Source organism: Antechinus flavipes, chromosome 6 (assembly GCF_016432865.1).
Source record: "Antechinus flavipes isolate AdamAnt ecotype Samford, QLD, Australia chromosome 6, AdamAnt_v2, whole genome shotgun sequence".
Taxonomy (NCBI): Eukaryota; Metazoa; Chordata; class Mammalia; order Dasyuromorphia; family Dasyuridae; genus Antechinus; species Antechinus flavipes.
This window is the reverse complement of record NC_067403.1, coordinates 110,173,896-110,201,060: the sequence shown is the minus strand read 5'-3', so window position 1 is coordinate 110,201,060 and position 27,165 is coordinate 110,173,896. Positions and strand designations below refer to the sequence as shown.

At 33.3% G+C, this 27,165-nt stretch overlaps 1 protein-coding gene across 2 annotated transcripts in view; it reads right to left on the bottom strand.

Moving 5' to 3' along the window:
* The window catches only part of WDR17 (WD repeat domain 17), an 89,704-nt gene extending 79,667 nt beyond the window's left edge, over positions 1–10,037 (bottom strand). For both annotated transcript variants that reach the window (XM_051964800.1, XM_051964801.1), the window contains exons 1-2: positions 9,915–10,037; positions 6,525–6,708 (exon numbers count right to left, since the gene is read on the bottom strand). In XM_051964800.1, the coding sequence (XP_051820760.1) occupies positions 6,525–6,708; positions 9,915–10,037 (307 nt within the window). The remainder of the gene's footprint in view (positions 1–6,524; positions 6,709–9,914) is intronic.
* Between the last annotated feature and the right edge of the window lie 17,128 nt (positions 10,038–27,165).

Below are 27,165 nucleotides of genomic sequence, written 5' to 3'. Positions count from 1 at the left end.
GAATACATAATCATCTGCAAACAAAAAAATCATACAGTAACATTCCCTCCACTTCAGTTTTGGCTTGTAACCTTTCCAAGTTGAAGAATTTACCATCACTAAGTTAGCTGATTGATTCCATGTTTGTCCTCTTTAAAAGCATTTGACAACATGGCTGAAAATATGCTTAAAAGCATGGGAGCAAACACACAGCCTCATTTTACTCCATTGCTGACTCAGAAAGCTAGAGCTCATTGTCCAGAACTCAACCAAGCATGCCATCATGAAATATACTCTCATGACTGATAGTATCAAAGCCCTTGGTCCAGACTACAAATGTTGTATACCTCTGTTTGCTCCTAAAATTTTTTCTGGAGTTGTTAGGCAGTAAAGATCATATGAACTGTTCTTCACTTCCTTCTGAAGCCACACTGGTCTCAAGTAAATGATCTTTTACTAGATGTAAGATCAGCCTATTAAGGATGACTCAGGCAAGAGTCTAGCCAGCAATGACTAAGAGAGAGACCCCTCATGATTGTCACAGGACAATTTATTCCCTTTACTTTTATAAAGATGGACAAATGCTTGAACTCCTGAGGCATAACTTCCTCTTGCCATATAATCTGGAAAATTTCAGTCAATTTTTGTATGAGAAATGAACCCCCCACCTTGTAAATTTCAGCTGGAATACAATCATCACGCAGTGCTTTATCACATGAAAGTAACCTAATAGCATTCAAAATCTCCTCTTCAGTTAAAACTTCAACTAGGGAGTGACTGATTTCAACTTGAGATAAACAAGTCAACAGCTTCAGCATTGATTGATGATGGTCTGCTGAAAACACTATGGACGTGTTTCGTCCATCTAAGATCATGTCCTTATCACTAATCAGTGTGGCACCATCAGCACTGAGTACTTGAGATGGACCATATGTCTTTGGCTCATAAATAGCCTTCAGTACATCATAAAAATGCTTTGGATTGTTGCTATCAGCATGAAACTGAATTCCATCTGCCTTAATGAGCCAAGAATCCTGAATCTCTAATATTGTACTTTATTTTTGATGGAATTCAATGCTACTTTCTTAGAGATGGATGAACTATCTTGCTGGTTCATTCTGTGGAGTTCTCATTTTTTATTTAGCAGCTTCTGAATTTCCAGACAATTTTCATCAAATTGATGAAATTGATATTTGTGAGTGTTCTGTCCTAGATGAGCAAATGCAGTGTTGTATACCATCCATGAAAAATTAATTCTTCTTTAGTTATTTATATTTAACTTATAATTGTATTCATATAGTAACTGGGTTTGTCTTGACAGATAGGCTCCAAAGTATTTTATATTGTCTAATTATTTTAAATAGAATTTCTTGTTCTACTTTTTCCTGATGGTCTTTGTTGGTAATATATAGAAATGCTGGTGATTTGTGTGGATTTATTTTTATCCTTCAACTTTGCTAAAGTTGTTCATTATTTCCATTAGAGTTTTAATTGATTCTCTAAGACTCTATAAATATACCATCATATAATCTGCAAAGAGTGAGTTTTGCTTGCCTATTCTAATTTCTTCAATTTTTTTTTAACTTTTCTTGTAGCGATAGCTAGCATTTCTAATATAATATTGCATAATAAAGGTGATAATGAGAATGCTTGATTCATCCCTGATCTTATTGAGAAGACTTCTATTTATTCCTATTTTATAGATGTTTGCTGATTATTTTAGATACTACTCATAATTTTAAAGAAAGCTCCTTTTATTTTTATGTTTCTATTGCATCTACTGAGATCATCTATTGAGATAACCGTATGATTTGTTATTTTTGTTATTGATACAGTCAATTATGGAGATAAGATCCTATTATTAATCATTATTATTTTTAGCTGAGGCAATTGGGGTTAAGTAATTTGCCCAGGGTCACACAGCCAGGAAGTATTAAGTGTCTGAGGCCAGATTTGAATTCAGGTCCTCCTGGATTCAGGGCTGGTGTCTATCCACTATGCCACTTAGCTACCCCAATAAGATCCTAATATTGAGTTCACATTCCTAGTACACATTCTATTTGGCCTTAGCCTATGTCTTTGTCATATATTGCTATAATATCCTTGTATTTGTTTGATAATTTATTGAAATATGATATCTAAGAGGGTTTTTTTTTATCATGGTTTTCATTAGATTAATACTTCTTAAATTATCTCTCCTTGCTATGCCCAAAGGACTATGAAACCATACACACCCTTTGACCCAGCAATACCATACAAGGTCTGTATCTCAAAGAAATTTTTAAAAAGGAAAAGGACATATATGTACAAAAATATTTATAGTAACTCTTTTTGTGGTAGCAAAGAATTGGAAATGGAGGGAATGTCTATCAATAGGGGAATGGCTGAACAAGCTGTGGTACATGGCTGTGACAAAATGCTACTTTGCTATAGGATATGACAAAGAGAATACTTTCAGAAAAAAAATTGGAATAACCTAAATAAAGTGATAGAAAGTGAAGTGAGCAAAACCAAGAAAAACATACATAGTAATAGCAAAATACAATCATCAGCATTAAAGAACTTAGCAATACGATTCAAGACAATTCCAAATGACTTATGATGAAAAATGCTATCCACCTTCACATAAAGAATTAATGAAGTCTGAATATGATTGAAGCAAACTTTTTTTTAACTTTATTTTTCCTGTATTTTGTTTTTTTAATTTTTTTTACAACATGACTGATATGGAAATGTTTTACATAACCATATATATGAAGCATATCAAATTGCTTGCCTTCTCAAGACAGGGAAAGGAAGGAAGAAAGAGAATTTAGAATTCAACAATTTAAAAAAATGAATGTTAAAAATTGTTTCTGAAAGTTGTTTTTGAGAATTTTTTACATTAAAAAAAAATCTCTCCTTGATCCATTGTGCAGGTCAAGTGTTTCTCCAATGAGGTATTTCAAATTTTTTTCATATTTTTCATTACTTTGATTTTGTTTCTTCTGTGAGCTTTTGTATCTTTTTTCTACTTGACAAATTCTACATTTTAAGGAGTTCTTTTCTTCAGTGAATTTTTATACCTCTTTTTCCATTTGAGTAATCCTGCATTTTAATGAGTTTTCTCTTCAATGCATTTTGGTGTCCTTTTTGCCATTAGTCAATTCTGGTTTTTAAGGTTCCCCCCATATTTTTTGTGCCTCTTTTACCAAGTTTTTAATATTCTTTTCATAATTTTTTTGCATTCCTCATTTCCCAATTTTTCCTCTTAACTGATTTTTTAAAAATTCTTTTGGAGCTCTTCCAAGAGTTCTTGGTGGGTTTGTGTCGTGATCACATTTTTTTTTTTTCTGTGAGGTTTTGCTTGTAGCTATTTTGACATCATTTTACATGTTCTTTTTAATTTGTGTCTTGATCTTCCCTGTCACCACTATAATTTTTATAGTCGGGTTCCTTTGTGTTTGTTTTTTACTCATTTTGCAGTCTATTTCTTGACTTTTAATTTTATGTTAAAGTTGGGCTCTATTTTTGGGGTGGAGAGAGCATTATCCCAAGCTTCAGGTTTTTCATGTTGCTGTTTTTAAACAATGTTCTAGGGGCCTGTGGGTTTTTAGTTTTTCCCTGATGTCACAATCTAAGTAGAAATGTGGCACGCCTCTCCTGGCCTGAACCCTTTGTCCTTTGCCCAGGAAGGGAACTTGTCCTCATGTAATTACATGTACTAGAATTCTTCTTGTCCTTAGAATAGTGATCAGGTCTTCTGCTCTCCTGTAGCCTGTAGCTCTCCTGTAGTATCACTAGAGCTCCATTCTGCCTTGAAATTGAGATGAAGATTCCTACTCCCTTTAGAACAACCACCCTGGAATTATGATGAAGACCCATGCATCCCTGTGACCACAAAAGCTATTGCTCCTTTTGGTCCTGGAACTATGACCAGGTATTCTATAGCCACAAATGCTCATGCTCTTTCTGTCTTAGGACTGAATGCCTTATAAGTGACCACAAATACTCTTTTCTACTCTGACTTCTCTGAGCAGGGCCACTATTCTCCTTCAGTTGCAAGTACCAGTGATCCTCTTAGTCCTGAGATTGCAATCCCAACTGCACATAGGCAATGCAACAGGGTCCTGAACCCAGCATCAGCAAAGAGTCCTCTATAATATCTTTATGACCAATTGTCAGATCTCTTTCCTGTCTATGGAATGAGATCACCTGAAGCTGTTAAAGCCACTGATACAGTCTCCTGCACTTGTACTCCAGGACAACTATCACCCTAATGAAACAGACCTTTTTTGCGTACCTCCTAAGTTGTCTTGTGCTAGAAAATTGTTTTTCCTTATCGTTTATTGGTTTTGCAGCTCCAGCATATGATTTGAAGCATTATTTTAAAGTTGTTTGTTGGGCTGTTTGGAAGAATGCAGGTGAACTCTTGCTCCTACTCTGCCACCTTGCCCCTTTGAGATAGCTATTTTCCAGTATCTGAAGGTATAACATGTAGAAGAGGAAATATCCTTTCCCTGTTTGCCCTGAGAGAAGAAATAGAAGCTTTGTAACTGCATAGAATGAAATAATGATTTGATACTAAAATACTACAATAATTTTAGTATTCATCAAGATCAGCATCACCTCCAACAATGCAGATTGCAAGAAATTCTTTTCTTTTTTATCCTGTGTAACTCTTATCCATATTTCTTCATACATTCTATACAGGAAGGTATATCCAACATGCTGGGGCCCATCTTCTAGTTCTCTTGAACTTGCATGGATATTAATGGAACAGGCAGAAATATATGTATATTTCTTGGTCTTACTACATGGAAGGACCTGATTACACATCTCTGAAGACATTATTACTCTTCTTATTATTAGCAGTAACTCATTAATAATGTATCATAGACTGTTTACCATGTATTTTGCTAGAAACCATACACTATAAGGTTGTTATTATCAAAAAGGTGGTTTCATAGTAATACAGATGTGAAATAGACTGATTTGGAAGATGGTTCTTTCTCACTCAGCTTCTTCAAGCAAAGACTGAAAGATTACTTGTTAGGTACAGAGAAAATTATTATTCAAGTTTGGGTTCAACTAGATGGCCTTCCTCCTGGCACTGTGAATGTTTATTATAGACAGGGCCAGGTCAAATTAAGCTCCTAATAATGGTCTGTTCAGTGTTTCTACTGGGCTTATACCCCAAAGAGATACTAAAGAAGGGAAAGGGACCTGTATGTGCCAAAATGTTTGTGGCAATCCTGTTTGTAGTGGCTAGAAGCTGGAAAATGAATGGATGCTCATCAATTGGAGAATGGTTGAGTAAATTGTGGTATATGAACGTTATGGAATATTATTGTTCTGTAAGGAATGACCAGCAGAATGAATACAGAGACGACTGGTGAGACTTATATGAACTGATGCTAAGTGAAATAAATGAGCAGAACCAGGAGATCATTATATACCTCAACAACGATACTGTTTGAAGATGTATTCTGATGGAAGTGGATCTCTTCAATAAACAGAGCTAATTCAGTTTCAATTGATCAAGGATGGACAGAAGCAGCTACACCCAAAGAAAGAACACTGGGAAATGAATATAAACTGCTTGCATTTTTGTTTTTCTTCCCAGGTTATTTATATCTTCTGAATCCAATTCTCCCTGTGCAACAAGAAAACTGTTTGGTTCTGCACACATATATTGTATCTAGGATATACTGTAACCTATTCAACATATAAAGGACTGCTTGCCATCTGGGGGAGGGGATGAAAGGAGGGAGGGGAAAAATCGGAACAGAATTTGAGTGCAAGGGATAATGCTGTAAAAAATTACCCTGGCATGGGTTCTATCAATAAAAAGTTATTTAAAAAATAATGGTCTGTTAAATTGCTATGAATATGCATATGGTAGGGAATCTTGACTTTTTTGTCATCGTTTTGATATCTGGGTATTAGATATTACAAGTTTTGCATATTTTAGATAGTTTTCAGGAACCCCAGGCCAATTTCATTCCACAATGTCTTCAGTGCAAGATAAAAGTGTAATTAGAAAAAAAAAAAGTAACTTATCCTTTTATTTTGTTGTTTACTAATAGTTCTCATTTATTCACCACTCAGTTAAGCATTTTTAGGACAGAAAGAAAAAGAACAGATTCTAAACTCTTTTGAACTAATTTAAACAGGAAAGCAAGAAAACCCAAGGAAGGTTTGAAAGTTTGTAGCCTGTAATTTTCAACTTCACTTCAGAATTAGATAATATTGATGATTCCTTGACTCTTATCACTTTCAATATCAGTATGTCTGAGCCCAGGAGAAAGAAAAACAAATTTTTGCTTCCTCACATGAACACGAATACTTTGTGTGTGTTACTGTTCTTATGTTAGAAAGAAAGTAAGAGAATTATTATATAACATGAATGCAATGTGATATGAAAGAGGTAAGCACTACAAAATTTTCACTAGACATAATTTTCCACAAAATTATGTGTCATACTTCAAGTCTTAAAGTTCATTAGTATTTGTCAAAAGAAAAATAATATTCATTGAATAAGTAAACTCCTATTGTAAAAATACCTTTTATATTGTCAAGTTTTGCAACAACTTTTTGTTCAGCCACATTCCAAATGATCACTATGTGGTCTGCACTGCCACTCACAAAGATGTCAGGGTTGTGGGGACACCAAGAAATTGCAGTGATTGTCTTTTTATGTTCAGACATAATTGCATGCAATTTGAATTCATTGTACTGATGATCCAGCTAAAAAAAAAAAAAGGATACACACAAAACAAATACATTAATATATCATTTAAGTTTATAGACTGTTAACTAAAAAGCGCGATAAAAACCACAGATTTAAATGTACAAGGAAACTAACCTTGACATTTGCTGTAAAAGAACTGAGACTAAGAATTAGGGATTTCAAATATTTTTATTTTAACTTTGAAACATACTTGCAAAGATACTGAGTATGTGAAAACTGCCTCTTTTTTGAGAAAGATGATAAATGTATTTTATGAAATAATCTATCTTGGACTCAAATTTTTCAAAGCTTGACTGATTCTAAGCTAATCCTTACATATCAATCAACCATTCTTCTTTTTTAATCAATCTTTAGAAACAAAATAAATAGAAGATTCCTATACCATTTATTTGAGCAAAATATATTTAACTTCATAGAATCTCAAAAGCCAGTGGGTCCCACCCATATATAAAAAAGAATTATTTTACAACAAAATGCTAAATAAGGGATAAACCCACCATGTCTCCAAGCAAACCATTACATCTTTGTAGATATTTAATATATTCATAAATTATATAATTCTAGAGCCCTCCTGTACAATAGAACTGCCTGTGGTATAATTGTGATCTTTAGCTACTTTCATCATTTCAGCAGAAAAAGACTGAACTATAAACTGTTCACATGATTTAATGATTGCTTGAAAGAATCCCTTTTGTAATACCCTGGTATCTTTTTGTTATTCTTTTCTAAATGCTGCCTATTCCTCATTATGATATTGTCTCTAAACTGGAATGAAAGAACATTTTTTCTCTATTTTTTTCTTACATAATTAAAAAATATGATTAAGACCTAATGATAGAGAGGGATTGTGGATATAGACTTAGCCTTGGAGTCAGATTTTCCTAAGTTCAAGACCTAAATATAAATTTACACAAACACACACACACACACACATATGCACATATATGTATGTGTACATGGGAGATATAGATATAAAATATACATAATATATTTCATTCACATACACATGTGTATGCACACATACATATACACGTATGCATGTTTTAATTAATCTATTTCTGACTCACAATGACTCAGTGACTCTGAGCAAGTCACTTAACTACTCAGGACTCCCAGAAATTCTTTAACACCATAACAATACATATATACATAATTGCTGATCTGTTTTGGTAAAGGGAGATTCCTCGTCAGGAGTTCATTACACTTAAATAAGATGCAATTAATGTATCAGTAAAAAAAACTGGCTAATTATTGAAGGGAAAATTTTACCATTGTAATTAAGTTTTAGTGACAGACTAAACACTTGAGTGAATATTTAATACTGAAAGGGATAATAATGTCTTGCATGTTTATAATACTTCATAGTATTATAAACATTCACATAAATTATTATATTTAAAGTTAACAGATCTTCTAGTTTGGCTTATTTATCTTTTATTTCAATTTTTTAAAGCACACATTTTCCATTAGCATGCTATTTTATTTAAATAAGGCTTTAGGACGAGGCTCTGTAACTAAACTAACTTCTATTTTTATGTATATTAAATTTTTGAGGTTACTAATTTTGAGTTTATTTTGATGTTTTATGGACACAAAATTTTCTCATAGGTTGTTTTAAAAATTATTTTTAATATATTGTAATATAATATAATAAGTTTTATAGATCCTAGCTTCTTAAACTGTGGTTCACGGCTCCATAAAAGGTCTCATAACTAAATGTGGGAGTTGTGAAATTATGATTTATTATTAGTAAATGTTTGATTTGTACACATTTGTAGAAAGAGTTTAAGAATCCTCTTCTAGATGATCTATTTTTTTAAAAATTACATATTTTTAAAGTGTCAATGATAGAACATGTTTCAATTTTTTCACTAGGGTTCATATCAATATGTACGATATTCTAATATTTCTAAAGTGAATGTTACTTATCTGGTTAAAAAAACATTTGCAATGACATTTACTAAAAAGTAATAATAAATCATTAACAATCAGAAAGTTAAACTATTCAAACTTTTAACTTAAAAAATCCTTTAGTACAGATTATGGCTACACAATAGTTTTTGCTAATAGTTCATAAATCTTTGGTTTCACTATAGTGTACATGGCATTGGCCCGATATTCTCAAAGTCTATGCCAAATCCATGCTATGGGCAGCAAATCCTGGAAAATACTCCAAAGAACATCTCATTGACAAAGTATATACACTGATTGTCTGGGGACCATCTTAGATAAATTCAAAAACTATCTACTAAGAGCTGAGCAATACAACAATAATGAAACTAGATTTTTTGAGAACTAAAACTGAAGTATATACTTGAGTGTTTGTATACAACATTTGGTTTATCTTTATTAGTTTCACAAACTTCAGATAGATCAACTCCCCTTGCAGTATACTGAACTCAAAAAGGCTATCAGAATTCTTTTCTTATATTGGAATTTTCTTACATTAAATGCTGCTTGAAACATAGGCCACAGACAACAAGTTGAAAGACATGAAAAATTGTTCCCTAATCATTGTACCAAAGGCATTTAAATGGCTTGGTGGATAGAAGCTTGGAGTCAGAAAGATCTGAGTTCAAATCTGATCTCACATGACTGACTGATGCTGGGCAAGTCACTTAACCCTGTTTGCCTCAGTTCCTCTTCTATAAAATGAACTGCAGAAGGAAATGGTAAACCAATATAGTATCTTTGTCAAAAAAAAAAAAAAAGCCAAAATGGTTCCTCAAATGGAACCAGAAAAAACCAGACATGACTGAAACAATTGAAAAACAACAATTATAGAAGTACATAAGTAAAATGGAATGTATATTTATTCTCTGTGTGTGTGTGTATGTGTGTGTATCTACAGATATAGATATAGATATATATATTTGGGGACATAAATATCTATAATATAAATATCATAAATAATACAATACTTATATATAATAAATTATTTAAAATTTAAATCAATCTATTAAATATTATATATAAAATTTTCACATAATATAAATGCACAGCATTTAAATATTTACATATATAATATATTTAAATCCTTAAAGGAATCTTTTTATAAGCCAAATACTATTTTTTAAAAATCTTATTACCATATTTCTGTAATTCTCTATTAATAAATTTGATAATAATTAAAATTAAAATACAAACCCCTAACATTACAATTTCCATGAAGTGTTGGATTATTAATAAGTATTAGTTTTACCTGATAAATGTAGATGGCCAGAGTGGCACAGTAAGCAAATCTGTCTCCGCTGGCTGCACAGACATCTTTGTTCCAAGGTTGACACCCAGCAGCCAACAGACCCACTTGCTTGACTTGGGACATCATTAACTAGAAGAGAAAGAGGTGTGAAGAAATACCAGAATCATTCCCATTGTTCAACAAAACAATGATAAAGTATTCCATTGTGCTATAATAGCCAGAGAGGTTATAAACATACACAGGAGCCCTAGAAAAATCTACCTTCACATATTCTTTTTCCTCTATTTTAATAGCTTTTTATTTTACCAAATACATGCAAAGATGGTTTTCAACATTCACTTTTGCAAAAACTCATGTTCCAAACTTTTCTCCCTTCCTCCCTCCCTGCACTCCCTCATATAGATAGCAAGCAATCCAATATTTTATAGATTAAATATGTGCAATTCTTCTAAGCATATTTCCATATTCATCATACTGTGTAAGAAAAATCAGGTCAAAAAGTACAAGTGAAAACAAACATGAGAGAAAAAAAAAAACAAGCAAATAAACAACAACAAAATAAGGTTAAAATACCATGCTTTGATCTATATTCAATGTCCAGTTCTCTCTTTGGATGAAGATGTTTCTTTCCATCCATGACATTTTTATTTGGTAAGGCAAATGGGGTTAAGTGACTTCTCCAGGGTCACACAGATAGAAAGGATTAAGTACTTGAGGCTGGATTGGAACTCAGTTCCTCCTGACTTCAGGGTTGTTCTATTCACTGTACCATCTAGTTGCCTCTCACATTTCTTCTGATGACTATACTATAATCTGTTCCTTTGAGATAATGGGAGAATTGCCTACTTAATGATATTTCTATATTTTATAATACTGAATCAAATAAATTTTCTCAGCTTGAATGTCAGTACCTTCGTATCAAAAGATAGTTATATTTTCATCTTTTACAAATTTGAATTACTTTGACGTTTAGGAGACCTTTTCTGATCATTGTCTCAGTTGAATATTTATTTCTTCAGAATAATTGGAGAATAGAGTCCTATATTTATAAAATGCTTAATATTGATTTTTATTAAATATTTATCACAATATCCCAGTGTATACTTTTCTATAGACTGGTTCTATGATTATATTGGTATAGGGAACTCCAAGTGAGAGAACTCTCTCTACCAATTCGGATGACATCAGCATTACAAATTATATTATAAAGAGCTACCTGGAGCACTGAGAGGTTAAGTAAGTTGCTCTGGTTCACAGAGCCAAAATGTGTCAGAAATGGGACATGATTAACCAAGTCTTCCTAGTCTTCCTAACTCTGAGGTCGCTCGATCCACCATGCCAAACTACGTTTCTCAAAATTAAAGTCAAAACAAAATAAAATAACCTTGATTTAGTTTATATACACATATGTGTCTGTAGATAATATGTGTGTGTGTGTATATATATGTACATGTATATACATATATATGTAGATAATGTGTATATATATTTACACACAAATATATAAACAATGTATATGGTTAATCTCAGAGAAAAGGCACTAATAGCTAAACTGTCGCGGAGCAAGGTGGGAGGAAGAGACTGGCAAAAGCCTTTTGCAATGATCTGATTTGAGTCAAGTCTGGAAAAAACAAAAAAAGCTAAGAGGCAGAGGAGAAAAGGGAAAATATTCAATGCACAGGGTTAAACAGTGAAAAGATACAGAATCAAAAGATGTATTGTCATTGGATCTTATAGTACATGGAGGAGAGGAGAGTGTAAAAAGGCTAGAAAAAGTAGGAAGGACCAGGTTATAAAGGGTTTTAAAAAGCAAATGGATTTATATTTGATCTTGTAAGTAAAAGGATGCACTGGAAATGGGAGTGGCATAATTAGAATTGTGCTTAGGAAGATTACTTTGATAACTCATAGAAGATGGACTAGAATAGAGAGAGTCTTGGGAAGACCAACCAGAAGGCTATTCATTAATAGTTCAGGTGTGAGGCAATGAAGGCCAAAGAGGATGTTAATTTTGTGCATAAAAAGGATATACATACAACACAAAGAATTTTGTGAAGATCGAAATAAGACTTTGCAACAGGTTGGATATATGGAGTAAATATGAGTAAGCAATTGAGGATGACATCAAGGTTGTAAGGCTGGATGATTGAAAGGTGATATAGTACCTTCAACAGTAACAGGGATGTTGTGAAGAAGGGAGAATGGGTGGTGGGGAGTGGAAGGTGGATGTTTTGACTTGATGAGTTGGCCAATTTAAGATATCTAGTATATAGCTGATAGGAAACCAGAGGAAAAATAAGTAAATAAATCTGAGAATTTTTCTTTATGATATTTATTTTACATCAAATTGTCATAGGAAATGATAATAATTGGTGTTGATATGCATTATTTTATTCATTTTTCCATTCTATGGAAAGTTTTTTTTTTAATAGGTCTGGTTGGAGTTGCTTCAACTGTACATCCTAGTTTATTTTATTTCATTCTTTTATTTTAGTATTAATTGATCCACTCTAATAAGTTCGTTTCAAAGTTATTTGTATCTGTAAAATATTTGTTTTAAAATCTACTTCATATGTAGTAAGTCCTGCAGGCTAAAATAGAATTATTTTAATTTCTTTTGTATTATCTAGTGCTTATCATATCTGGAACCTCCTAATTCTGATCTCAAAAAAAAAAAAAAAGTTTTCATCATACTTAAGTGGGAGGTTTCAGTATAAGCATTTAGCTTCATTCACTTTTACTTATAAACAATTTTTTCAACTTTTTTTCACTTTTCCTCCACATGTTCACCTTTGCACTGAAGTCATAATGTACTAAAGTATATAGGTATTATCAAGATTTTCAAAAGGACATATCAAGGTTTTCATAGAATTTTTCTACTTCCTCATACTTTTTATGACTTGAAGTTAAAGCCATGGTCGAGATTCTTTGTAAATGTTTATTATTAATACTACATGATATGATATTTCATGTTGCTTTAATTTGCAGAATAAATTGGATTTGTTAAACTTCTTTATCTATTGGGTTTTTTTTTTTTTTGGAAGGAGAATCTATGAGCCATCCTTTCATTAAGCAATAACTTCATTCTTTTTGTTATTTATTTATAAGGATAATATTAAAATTTATGTAATTAATTTCCTTCATCAATATACTCACAATTTGGTCACTAACCAAACAACAAAGTTAATGTTAAGTAATTCCAAAATCTATATGATTCTTAACTCTCTTACTCTTCATTTTACCCCCCCCCCACACACTGTCACTGCTAAAGTGAAATAGGATATACAAAATTAAAAGACATTTTGTATTTTTATTTGTTTCATGGATTACTATGGTCAAAAAATTCATTTTTAAATGACTAGTCCACTAATGATAAGACTCATACTTAAGTGATTACAACAAAAGCAAAAAGAAGACATAATTTCAGTCTTTCCAATATGACAGACTTTTCACTTCACTGGAACAACCTATGAAGAACCAGAGTTCTTCATTAATTATTTATGTCCATATGAAAAATTCTTCTCTATTTAAAATGTCACAACTCAATAATATCAATAACAGTTGACATAAAATGCAGCATTTTCAGGGAATATACATTCGGTCCATTACAGTTTTGATTAATTTTAAATCCATTATCCCTCAAATAAAAGTATGGCTTCCAAACTGAAGGAAGCCAAACTAAACATCTCAATAATCACTTGATGCAGATCACATCAATCTATAAGGCTCCATTAAAAACACCTTAAACAGCATCTTTGTGCTCATGGAAATTTTCTCTAATAATATTAAAATGCCCACTGGATTTGATGTATAAAAAAAATCTTAAAATACATTAAATAAAAATAGAAACAATGTTTTAGTTTGAATCTGTAAGTCATACTGAATAAACAGATAAGGAAAATATCATTAACTTGATCTCGTTGTTTCTTTCTTTTTTTCTTTCTTTCTTTCTTTTTTTGCTGAGACAATTGGGGTTAAGTGACTTGCCCAGAGTGGCACAGCTAGGAAGTATCAAGTCTCTGAAACAGATTTGAGCTCAGGTCCTCTTGACTTCAAGGCTCGTGCTCTATCCATTGCGCCACCTATCTGTACCCCATATTATCTTTTAAAAAGAGTACATTAAAACTGGTATTATGGCCACAGAGGCCAGATTTAGAACTCAGATTCTCCTGACTTCAGGGTTGGTGCTCTACCAACTGCATCACCTAGCTGCCTTACCTTGATCTCTTTCAAGAAAGACATGTCAAGCATAAAACTTTTAAAGAGAATTAGCTGTGGCCAAATATATAAAGAGACTCATCAACATGCTGAAACCAAAACTCAATAAGAAGAATAAATTTAAAGTAAATATTTCCTACATAATACCAATTATTTTATCCACCTATGAAATAGTCTGTGGACTACTGAATATGAAGAAATCAAGATAACAATTTGTTCCAGAACTAATTCTATCTGATTCTCAAATAATATTAAAAATAAATTATAATAGTCACTAGAAATTGCAGAAGGGTTATTATTAAGGAACTTAAACTTCATTTATTAATATAGTTCATATTGGGAAAAGAAACAAATTATGCAACATCACTGCAGGCTATAAAAATTGAGTTTTTGCTAGGGAATTGAGTCATTGAGTAATTGCTAGGAAATACCTAGCAAGACACAATCTGGTAGTTAGCATTATATATCAGAAACTTGCAATCTTTTTGTGTTAATAAAGGACATTTCCATTCTGCAAATAGACCACCAAAAAATCCTATGGAACTCAATCAATAAGCTGTACTAAAAACTGGATAATTATCACAACCTAAACTGTGAAGAGTCTACAATTATACAAATATAACAATGACCCAGAGAAATTTAAGAACATTTTAAACAGATCTTTCCATAAAATTTTTAAAATATAGAGACTTAACAGAGGATTCAGAATCATGACAGAATAGGGAATGGAATCTGTACCAAAGATGCTTTCAATGATTCTACAGAAGATGCGTTTAAAAGCTAACGGTTTTATTCAATTACAAAAAGCAATTATTTTATCTGTGCAATAGTCTATAAAGTTTAAGAAATAAAAGGACAGCAGAAGGATAATGTCTCATGGCCATTACCATTTGAACCCCATTGAACAAAATGAGAATAAGATAATAAAAAATAAGTAATACAATTATGAAGCACATTTGAATTATGTCATATGTTTGATTAAAGATCAATAGATTGCAAATGAAGAAACTGAGACTCAAAGAGATTATGTGACTTCCTTGTGGTTACTAGGAAAAATAATCTCCTTCCTGCTGGTATGGAGAAATAGCACAGAGGTGATATGATGTTTATATTGTCAGAAATGGTAATTAAGTTTTGTTTACATATTTCTTATATTAAGGATGGTTCAATTAAAGAAAAATGGTTTATCAAAAAGATTCCAATTTTTAGTAAAAGGTATAAATAAAAATTATTAATTACGTAAAAATGTCACTTGTACCTAATGATACAGAAATACTGACATTACCTAGACCTTGAAGATATGATGGTCAGTTTATCTACAAGGGTCCCAGCTATACAAGTAGTTTCTCAGTCAAGTGTAGACTGACACCTGTCTTGACTCCCAAGTTATACACAGAGAGTCAGGTTTGGCATATAAATAACAAATTATCTCATCTGGGGGGAGCACTTTATTTTTGACATATATGTTTAGGGTTTCTTGTATACTCTCTGTCTAATGTTTCTAGAAAATAGAGCAACTCAAGAAGTCAAGTCAAGATGTTTAACATCTACTAACATCTTTCAAACTTTGCTTGACTCCTCTCTTTGCCTACTTAGTTCAGGATTTCCTTTCCTCCCTCTACCCCTCAATTTACTCCTCCTTCTTCCTCTCTTTTCTTCTCTTATTCCATCTATCTCTCCCTTTCTCCTCTTCCCTTTTTGAGATAGGAAGAAAGACAAAATTTTGAAGTGATTTTAGACCTAAGAATCATTTCAATTAATACAACCCATTAAGATCCTTCACTAGTTAAACAAATTGTTACAACTTGTATTATTATTTTTCATTATAAATATATAGTATGTCATTAGAAGTCATGACATTGAATTTGGAATCAAAATGTTTGGGTTCAAATTATGACTCTATTATTGTGAACTCTACCTGTAGGCACTCAGATAAGTCAGTTAACCAGTTTGAGATTTAGTTCCCTCATATAAAAACATAGGGGTTAAACTAGATGTCAGAGGTCTCTTATAATGAAAAATTCTATAATTTGTGATTTATATATCTATGACATATAAGTACATAAATATCTATAACCTCCATAATTTGCAATTTATTATATGATTCCATAATGATCATTATGTATATCAAGCAAGTTTTTGTGAGCTGACCTCTTAGCCACCATTTATAAGATTAGCTCTATATTTTTAAAGTTTCAAACAAGAAATGTAATAAGAAATGCAAACTATAAATTGCAGATTGCCTATAATTTGTAAAATAAAATGTTACTTTGACCATTTTCATTTACAGACAGCTATGGCAGTTTAAAATTCAACTTTAATCAAAATATATTATATATCTATATCTATCTATCTATCCACACACACACACACACGTGGTTAGGTGTATAGTTATGATCTTACCTAATAAACTCTGTATTACTATTATAAACTTATTAATTTGATCCTATACTTTATTCAGTGTCCATGCTATATTTATAAAATGCTATTGTGTTACACAACTGGGAATACTTGGCCATAAATTTTTAAGTTGGTCTTATATCTCATATCTTAAATTCTTTAAAACAATCAAGATGGCAGTTGAATAGCTTGGCCAAGTCAAGAATGAAAATTATGAAGCATACTGAAGAAAAATGACAGCCAATAGACATAATGTATCAAAACAATTCAGGACTCATTAGATTCTCTAATACAATACTCCCAATTATTTGTATTTTGAATCTAAATGGTACGTATAAATAATTTATAGGACTTGAGAAATCATAGATAATTTTTTATAAAATACTACAAATATAGACAGTAATCTGGCAGCTGTTATTTGATAATGTCTTCAGTTTCCAAGGAGATAAAAAAATGACAAAGATTTTGTCATTTTTGTATTAGCTCAGATTGTTCATACATTATTCTTAATTACTAAAAATAGAAATCAACATTAAATTTAAATTAAATTAAATTTACCAAAAATATATTAGTGAACTTGAAAATCTAACAACAACTTGCCTTATATATATATATATATATATATATATATGTATGTGTGTGTGTGTGTGTGTGTGTGTATATATATATATCCATATATGACTGAACTATATCACACACACACACACACACACACATACACAGAATAAATATTGTACATGCCTACATTATCCCTACCTTGGAATAAGTGTCATGTGGGAGGGTATTAGCTAAATATTTCCATGACCAATCCAAAGCTTTGCTAATTCAAAAAATGCAATTCCTTTTTACAGCAGCTACAAATCACTTCACTGGAAAGGAAAGAACTAAATCCTGACTGTTCACTAAATAATGCAGATTTGCTACAGAAAGAGACTGAGCATTGTCAGGCCACACACAAATCAGCAATGTCAGTAGTTTGGCAACTGCATCCCTTTAAGAGATGATATTTTCTTTTTTTTTTTCTTTTTCTTTTTAAAAATTTTTTACCTAAACTCTTGTTCTTGCTCTCTTTCTCAATAATATGCATTTTATATATTTACTATATGGTTATATTCAACATGAAGAAATGGCATCCCAGAAATGGGGAGAGGCATTTTGATAGGTATCTGATATTCTGATAGCTTAGGATGGGGAGAGGCATTCTGATTTCTAAAACATAAGATCTTTTATCCTTCTCAAATATTCTGATGATTAAGATGGAGGGATGTTTTTGCAAGATTGAGCAGAACAATTAGAAACTGAGGCAGGACAATTTAGGGAGACTGAGTCAGGATAATTAGGGAAACTGAGTCAGGACAATAAAAGAGAACTGTGGCATAATAAAACAAGCACTAAAATTTCATTTGCAAATCTCAAGGCTGAAGTCTCTATAGCCTAAACATAAATATATTATAAGTTTCATACTATAAACTACTTCATTATTAGTCTCTGCTAACAAATAAAACTATCTTTTCATTACTCTTAGAATGCTTCTGCACAAAAATATTCATATCAGTGGCACAGAGAAAACAGCTATGTGCAAAGAAATAATAATCACAGGAAAACATAAATGCCGCATAAATGTGTCTTATCCTTTCTTGTCCTTTATACCAATCATCTTGCTCTGTAAATCATCCAAGCCAGAGAACACTCCTAATTTAAATTAAGGCAATTGTAAATCCAGCATTAAGAAAATTCAGCACCTGAAGTAAGGACAATATCTAAAAGGGCTTTAAACTAAACAAAAATCTGTCTAAACTCTGTTATATGAGATTCAGTGGTAGAAGATATTTCCTCTAAAATGTTTTAAATTAGAATTTAAGTCAAAAGAATAATAAATGAAAACTGAAAGCCTACATTTAAATAAGTACAAAATAAAAAAGTACTACAACTGATAGTTTCAAAATAACCAGATATAATCTAGATGAAAATATACTCTCAACTAATAGACAATTGAAAAGAGTTATTATAAAGTTCCAAATAAGCAATCTAAAATTCCGTTATAAGAGAAAGTGAAAAATTAAGTTCCATCCTCCATCCATAAAATTGGCAAGAAGCTGGAGTAAAGCGTGGGAAGAATATTCTCCTACAATCAACGGAATGATCAAAATATGCCACAGGGCTCTTCCAAACTAAGCTCCTTATAAACTGTTCAAGTGAAATTTGCACAGAAAAGATAGCTAAACTACTTGTGGTTGCCATTAGCTAAGATACTAACAATAGATTTCTTTACAAACTACCTTAGAAAGTTTAAAGAGACTAGGTCCCAAAGATCTGGAATTAAATTAGTTTCATTTTATTAATATTTCCCAGTTTTCTAATCCAAGTTGCATCATTAAATATGCTCATTTCCTGATAACTGGTACACTGAAAAACAAAGAAACAAACACTTCATTGAATGTCTTCCCAAAGATGTAAGATTTAAAATACTATTTCTCTTTACGTTCCCACAAGCCCAGGTCTTAGTGATGTGATGGTTTAGGAGATCAAATGATCGCTGTGATCTAGGAGAGCAATTTCTAATCACCCAAATGATCATTGTAGGCACTAAATGTTGGAGCGGGGTAATGTAAAGAAGTCACAATAACCATTATCTTTAGCAAAAGGTAAGTTTATTTAGGAGAAGAGGCAATAGACAAAACAAAGAGATACAATAAGCAGCAGGTATGGTAAATATGAAATAGAGCTGGGAGAGCATATAGTTAGCAAAGAAAAGGGTTTTAACAATTAATGATGGAAAAGATGAGTTTCCTAGTGGAACTCATAATTTACCAGGAGAAAGGAAAGACCAACCCCGTGAGGTGGGAGCATGCTGGTGTTAAAACTTTAAAAAAAGAACCCTGTTGATTTCTCATGAGAATCCGAACTTGGCCTTCTCACATCATAAATCAAAATGACAAGTATAATCAAAAGATTGCCTCTTCCCATTCCTGTTTTTCTGCAGATACGGTTCATCATACCTGCCAGATGTTTTCCAAAGTAAGACCATTGGGGGCAGCTAGATGGCACAATGGATAGAGCACCAGCCCTGAAGTCAGGAGGACCTGCCTGAGTTCAAATCTCGTCTCAGACACTTTGTTCTTTCTTGCTGTGTGACCCTGAACAAGTCATTTAACCCCAATTGCCTCAGCAGAAAAATAATAATAATAATAATAATATCATTGTTCTCTGAAATTACTGACCCTGGAAAGTCCCCTTAGGCCCATTTCCACAATTGTTTGCATCCTAAACCCATTCCCACCATTGTATGCATCCTCTTTTTGCTTCAGGCTGTGAAAAACATTTTTCTTGAATAACAGCTGCCTGGTGATAAATAAGGAAACTACCTAACTGCATTCTTTTTGCTTCTGTTATCACCTGCTTTCTTTGCTAGTTACAATCTATAGAAGTTCACTTCAAAAGTTGTTTGGCACCATGTGTTTTGGACCATAGTCCTATTCAATAAACTAGCTTATCATTAAACTCTCCACTTTAAAATTAAACCTGTCTCAACTTTCTTCAGTTTCCCTGGTATTATACTGGCAGGCTAAATAATAAGAGATTTAGGACTCTAAAAGAATTAGTTAGCTGTAAGAAGGAGAAAGTCACCACAAGGCATGATAGAGGGTTGAGAGGACAGACACTAAGTGGCATGGGGGTGGGAGGAAGAGAAAGATACCACAAGGCAGTGTGCCATAGTGGGCTATTAGCCCAAGAGGGATTCAGCAAAGATGGCATGAGCCATGGACAGATTATAAGGGAAATTTAACTTCAGAGGTTTGACATAATTCAATTCCTGATTGGACATAGCAAGATGGGGCTACCTTCAGAAGGGGAACCCCAAAGAGGGTGGGACCAAAAGACTAAATTGATTTCTATCAGTGTTCTTTCCTACCTGTCCCAGAGAGCAATTCCATCAAAGCTCCAGTTCCTTTCTGCCAATTGCACCCAGTTACTGAGGACCTCATAATTAGTAGTCTCCTCCCAAATTTCTTTCTGTTTTCTATACATTTTGCATATTCTTATCTATGAACAGAGGAGCAGCTAAGTGGCTCATTGGATAAAACACCTTGCCCTAAAGTCAGCAAGAGCTAAATTAAATTTGGGCCTCAGACACTAGCTGAGACTCTGGGCAAATCACTTACTCCTTTCAAACTTAGTTTCTTCATCTTTAAAATGGGGGATAATAATAACACTACCTCTCAAATGAAATAGTAATTTATTAAGCACTATTATTGGCACTATATAAGCCCATAAATGTTAGCTATTGTTATTAAATGCTATTTTGAGATAGATAAAAGAAATTGTCTTTTCTCTCTTTAAATCCACAGACAAGCTTCATCATTTCCACCTGCAAACTTAACTATAGCCATGCTTGGACACAGGCCCCTGCTGTTACAGATCATCTCATATATACTGACAATCATTATGTTGGGACTGATATCACTCAAATCCCAAGTTCAATATTGCATTGCATTCTTTGGGCACTTTTTCCCCCATGAGATCACTAGTGGGGACTTAAAAAGGTACCATTCAGACATGCAGGATCTAAACTGTTCTTTCATTATTGCTTCTCTTATGTTGCTATGAGGCAGCCAGAAGCTCTCACAGTCTCTCAGGGAATGATGCATTGGGAGAGTGTGTGAACTTCTATATACCCTAGAGCTATTTAGTTTTCACATGGTCACTCAAGTTAAGGTTCACAAAAATCCCAGCAACCATCCTAAGCACCTTCAGACATTCTTCCTAACTCTCACTTATACACAATCACTGGCACTTCAAACTCTCACAATCCCTAGCACATGTTATACTTTGTGGCAGTGGACAATCTCATTCTATTTTTTTTCAAGAAAACTCCATTTCTCTGCTCCAAGTATCCTTCACAAATTCAGGAATTAATCTCTACTACCACAGCTATTGAATATGCTTTGTTATTGTTGTTCAGTCTTTTGGCTTATGTTTGACTCTTCATGACCCAATTTGGAATTTTCTTGGCAAAGATATTAAAGTGATTTATCATCTCCTTCTCCAGCTAACTTTAGAGATGAGGAAACTGAGGCAAACAGCAGTAAGTGACTTGCCTAATGTCACACAACTAGCAACTGTCTAAGGGGAAATTTGAATCTGGGTCTCCTAACTCCAGGTCTGACACTCTATCCACTATGCTGAGTTGTCCCTTTAAGTTCCTAAATCCATGCAAAATTACTACACCCTATTAGTTGAACTAATAATCTAGCCCACCTAAACAACTAAAGGAAGTACACTTCAAGGCCAAGATCTCAGAAGCTATAACATCCCTCCTTCATGAGACCCTAGAGGCCTCAGCTTCCATAAAGACTATTTTTTTAAAAATACATCTTATTTGGACATCTATGTTTGTGTTGATGTGGCTCTCTCTTTTCCCTGTTCTAGGGAACTAAATGACTCCATGAGGATGGCAGAAGTACTGAGGCCCTGTACTAAAGGAAACACATGGCAACAGCACCTCTGACTATCCCAATAGTCCCTGGAACTGGGGTAAGGGCAAAGAAGACTGGCAGTGAATCCTGGAGCTACCCACCAAAAGCTTTAAAAAAAAATTGGAGAAAAGTTCTGTCTAATATCCTCTCTTTGGAGTAATTTATTTTGGGGATTTGCCAGCTTTCCCCGGGGTGAAACTGATGAGATACAAATGATGAGGCTAGTGGTACTGAAGAGGTGCAGGAATTGGGATGGGGAATGCCTTCTGGTCCAATGGGAAAGAATTTGCAAACCCGAAAAACTATGGCAAAAGGAAATTTTATTGGGACTGAGAAGCCAGCTTTGCTAAGAAGACAGACTTCTTAGTGGCAAGGTCCTGTTAGGAAAATGGCAAATTAGTCAGAATATCTTCACAGTGTGTTGGGCCCTGAGTGGGCAAAAGTTCTGTCAGAGCAGCTTCCTTAGCAAGCATAATCCTATTTCAAACTTCTGCAAAGATTTGGGGTTCAGAGTTGTCTTTTACTAGCCCTCTGAGGCTTGAGCTTCAATGCCTCAGGCCTGGATTTCCAGTTGAAAAGAGATTACTTATCTTGGAATTTAGAGCCACTCAATAGGTATCAGCCCAAGATCTCCAAGAGAATGAGACCACTTACCTTGAGGAGGCCATTGTCTGGGAAAGGTATGCTTTTCCCAGGGGAGAGCCTGAGACTCTTCTTTGAGAGTGCCACTGACTTCTTTTTAAAGGGGACATAGTTTCAGGGTTTACCCCCATCAGTTTTCTCTACACACTGAGACTGAGACTATAAAAAACTGTCTTCTCTTCTGCACCCAAAGTAAAAACATAGAACAAAAACTGCTGTGTGGAAGCAGGATCTCTGTAGGGAGCTTTAATCTCAAGATCTTTGGTTAGCATGCAAATTAAGCTAGGTAAAACTGGTAAAGTCCTTATTCCAGCCTTTATTATGCATATCTATCTACATTTCTCCCTCAAAGACCCTTATTTTTAATTGCACTTATATAAGCATATAACTTATATAAGTATAAAACCTCTCAGTCTCCCTACAAACTAATTCTATTGTTTGGAAAATAGTCTAGATTTATTTAATTTATGCAACAGCTAGGAAGGGAAGAAGAGTGAACAGGAGAAGAAATATTAATTGAATAAGGTACCCATATATTTCTGATTCCTATTCGCACTGACTGGACAGAAAGTATTTCTGTAAGAAAGAAGAATGGAGAAAAACTATCTTCTTCCCCTTTAAAAAAAAAAAAAAAAAACTGATCACGTTAATCGTCAAATATTAAATTGGGGAGAACCAAGTTTGTTTTTTTTTCCCCCTACCTAATTTTCTCATCTAATCTCTCAAGGACAGAGCTAACTTAAGATAGAATTAACATTCCCCTCATTCTGAATATTGCTATTCCATCCAACAAGATCAGGCATCTAATCTGAGATGAAACTCCCAGTCCATTGTCTTTAGCTCAGGCTTGGGTGGGGGATATAGATTCTTTGTCTATGTTCACCAAGACTAGGGGTGGTCTGGGTGTAAACAGATTTTTTTGTCTAAGAGTGATCTGATGTCACTCAGTCCCTCAATGGAGTGAGCCCACTTCTTATTGTAATATTCATTCTCTCACTATTAACCAATCAGAATTAATTGCCATCCTAGGAAAAATTACTCTTCTAAGAATACATAAATCGTGAGCCTATTGCCAAAAGTGGTCTTTGAATTTAAGAGTGCCACTGACTTCTTTTATAAGTACCATGTTAGCCTTATTTTAAAAAATTATTGAATTACCCCAAAACTATTTCTCTTGAATTTTTTTAATATAGCTAAAACCAGGAAGCCATGGTAGCATGAAGAGCTAAACTTATGTATTTAACTCTAATGGTCAGCAATTGTTGAAAATTAGTTTTAAAAATATCTTCACCGTAAATCTGCCTAGACTCTCAAATTAAAAACAAATATAAGTAAAAGGTTGGTAGAGTTACTAGTGAGAAGACTTCAAAATAAAGTGTAGGTCAAAGTAAACTGCCACTGTCTACTTATAAACTATTAACATTGAGGAATCTGGAGCAATATAAGTATGTGGCTACCTGTAGACTTCTGTTTTCTTTATAATGTTGCTTTAAAAGATAACTTTTCTAACAAAATCTGTGATTGTGAATAAAATAGTTTTTGTCTTGATCATAAAGGGTAAATTTTTCTAAAAATTGATACTGATTTTGCATAAAGTTAATGATCACAATTATTAAATCTGTCTTCCATAGAGTGAACTTACAGGTCTGACTAATAAAAAGTTTAAAAGATCACCACCTAGTGATGGTATTAGAGCTGAAGATGTATCTCTTGATCTTGGGTTTTGAAATTATAAAAATGTATTTAATTTTAAAAGTTATAACTTCTCAAATCTAAAATACTTGTGAAAGTTGCAAGCTATTTTGCTTTAAACTATCTTTTTAAAAAGGGGAGAGATAGATAATTTAAATTTAATTATAGTTATTAATTTGTTTATCAAAGGTTTAATTTATTCTCTTATCAAATGAGAAACATAATGAAAATTAATATCAAGACTACTTGTTCCATAATGCTCTTGTTGAGGTCTAGATTTGGGGTATCTAAATGAAATTAGGGTTAAGGTCTGGTGGCAGGTTTAGGGTACAGATTCGGTGCAAGGGGGTCTAGTAGCGGCGCGAGTTCCCAATAAAAGCATTTATTGGCCCAGAGAGCTAGATTGATAAAAGAGATTTATTATTGGATAAGCAAAGTTAAAGTACAGGAGAAGGTAGAGATAAGGAGGGCATTGGACAGAGGGTCCAGTGGACAGAGGGTTTTCACATGGTAGCCATGTTTGGAATCTCTGCAAAGAGGGATTCCCAGCGTGGCCTTTTTATAATAGGAGACTTAGTTCGAGGGGCTTTTAGGTGTAGCCCCAAAGTTGACTCAGATCGGGATGGGGCTGGGAACAGGTCAGATCTTCTATTGGAATTCAAAGGCACCAGGATTTGTGGGTTAAAGGGCAATTTACATTATTAACTAGGAGAGGATGGGAATCTAGAAAGGAATCTTTCCCACATCACTCTCTTTAAAGATTCTTTCATGAACTATTTGCCAGTTTTGCCAAAGTTTGTGAAATTAGTTGTAATTCATTTATATACAGGTCACCTTAAATCTTTGGACACAAATACATATTTTAAAAATTCCAAACACTGTATTAGGTACCAGGGAACACATACATACACAGATTTAGAAAGTGAGCATATGCCATTAGTGCCTGTACTTACTGGAGGCAGAGGAATTACACACACAAGGGCATCCTACTAGTTATCATGAGCATTAATTAGCAAATGAAACAAGGCACTAGTGGGAATGTTAAGAGTCCATTAGCCCTAAGCAACCTGCAAATTCAACTTCTGTTCTGTAGTCAAACTTCTTACCTAATTTGATTGAGTGGGAACCAGAGATCACAAGGAGCAAACATGTTCCTCCTTTTGTGGTAGAAAACAATTTACTTCAGTATTCCAGTGAACCTAAAGAACTCATCAGTGTGGTATTTGCTTCAGTGGTACAGATTTTAGCCCATCCATGCCTTGTAGGGATTTGGTGGATTCTGGTTCACATCTGCCATTAATCCTCTATTGAAAATTTCCCATTGCTTTGGAGATTTTCCTCTAAATTTCTTTTACATTTTATGAGTCTCACTATGGCATTCAGAATCTGTTCTCTCTCCTCTCATCCTTACTATGTTACCAATCTACCTCCTTTTACAACTAATTATTCTGTCCCAGAAAAATATCTTCTATGATACTTCTTCCACATAAGTTGTTCTTGATAATATATTGTCACTTATTCATGCTGATTATGCTTTTTTCATCACTCATCACCTAATTTGGATTATTTGATGATTTTAGTATTTTAAGACATAGTCATATATCATTAGGAGATAAATATTGGCATGAAAAAGATGAGGCTTTGTTTCAGAGAATATTGTTGGATTGTTGAAAGCACTGTGCAGTTTATCAAAATCACTCCAGCCTCTTTTCTTACTGCTATTTTATTCTAGATGAACTTCCATAGTTGGACTGAGTTCACACTCCAGGTAAGTCACAACCCAGGTAACAGACTTTCTTCCATTTTGTTTTTCTTATGTACATTTTTAGAATCACCTCTTTTAAAAGTGATGGATTCATCTCTTTAAGAAGCCCTGCATTATTCTAGAATTTGACATAGTCAATCCTATATCACCTGTAGGCAGGAACATCTGGAAAACTTCATTTCCCATAGGGAAAACTTTTTCTATTGGGACTCCAATACAAAGCAGACTCCATGATAATGGCAAACACGTATACAGAGCAAACATCCCCTTGTTTTATACTTCATTTGATGTTGATACTGAGAACATAGAAAAAAATGTTATTCCAGTTTCTCAAGAAATCTTATATAACACTTTGTTGCCAGTCTTTAAGCCTTTATTTTGCTCTACTGATTAAAAAATTTGCTTATGATTTAAAAAAAAAAAAAGTCAATGGGAGCTCTATATCTGTTAGTCAATTATGTGACTATGAATAAGAAAAATGACAATAGCCACTATTTATACAGCCCTTACCATGTGCTAAGCACTCTGCTAACACTTTACAATTACCTCATTTGATCTTCATAACAACCCTGGAAGGAAGATGCTATTATTATCCTTATTTACAAATGAGAACACACTGAGAAAAACAAAATGATCACACAGATAGCATGTTATCTGAGACCTAATTTGAATTCAGTTTTCTTGATGTCTGGGCCAACATTCTCTCCACTGCTCCACCTAACTGCCACCTAGCTTAGGATGTGATCTGTTATTTAAAAAATCTTTTGTAAATGTTTCATTGTTCTATTCTTCTGTTTTCATCATCCTCATGGAAAATCATACGGAGATAAAAAAAGCAAATGTAAATTGGACATTACAGACACCTTCTTGATCTCATGTGTAGGGTGGGAGTTAGGGGAAGGACAATACAATACCAATTGTACTTTTCTCCAATTATTTACTATTTTCTCTGATTAGGTATCTTCAAATTTTCTACCCCAATGCTTTCAGGTTTTTGTTGCCTCTACCATGAATTTCTTCTACTGCTCTTCCTGACTTCATTTTTTTAAAATTGCAT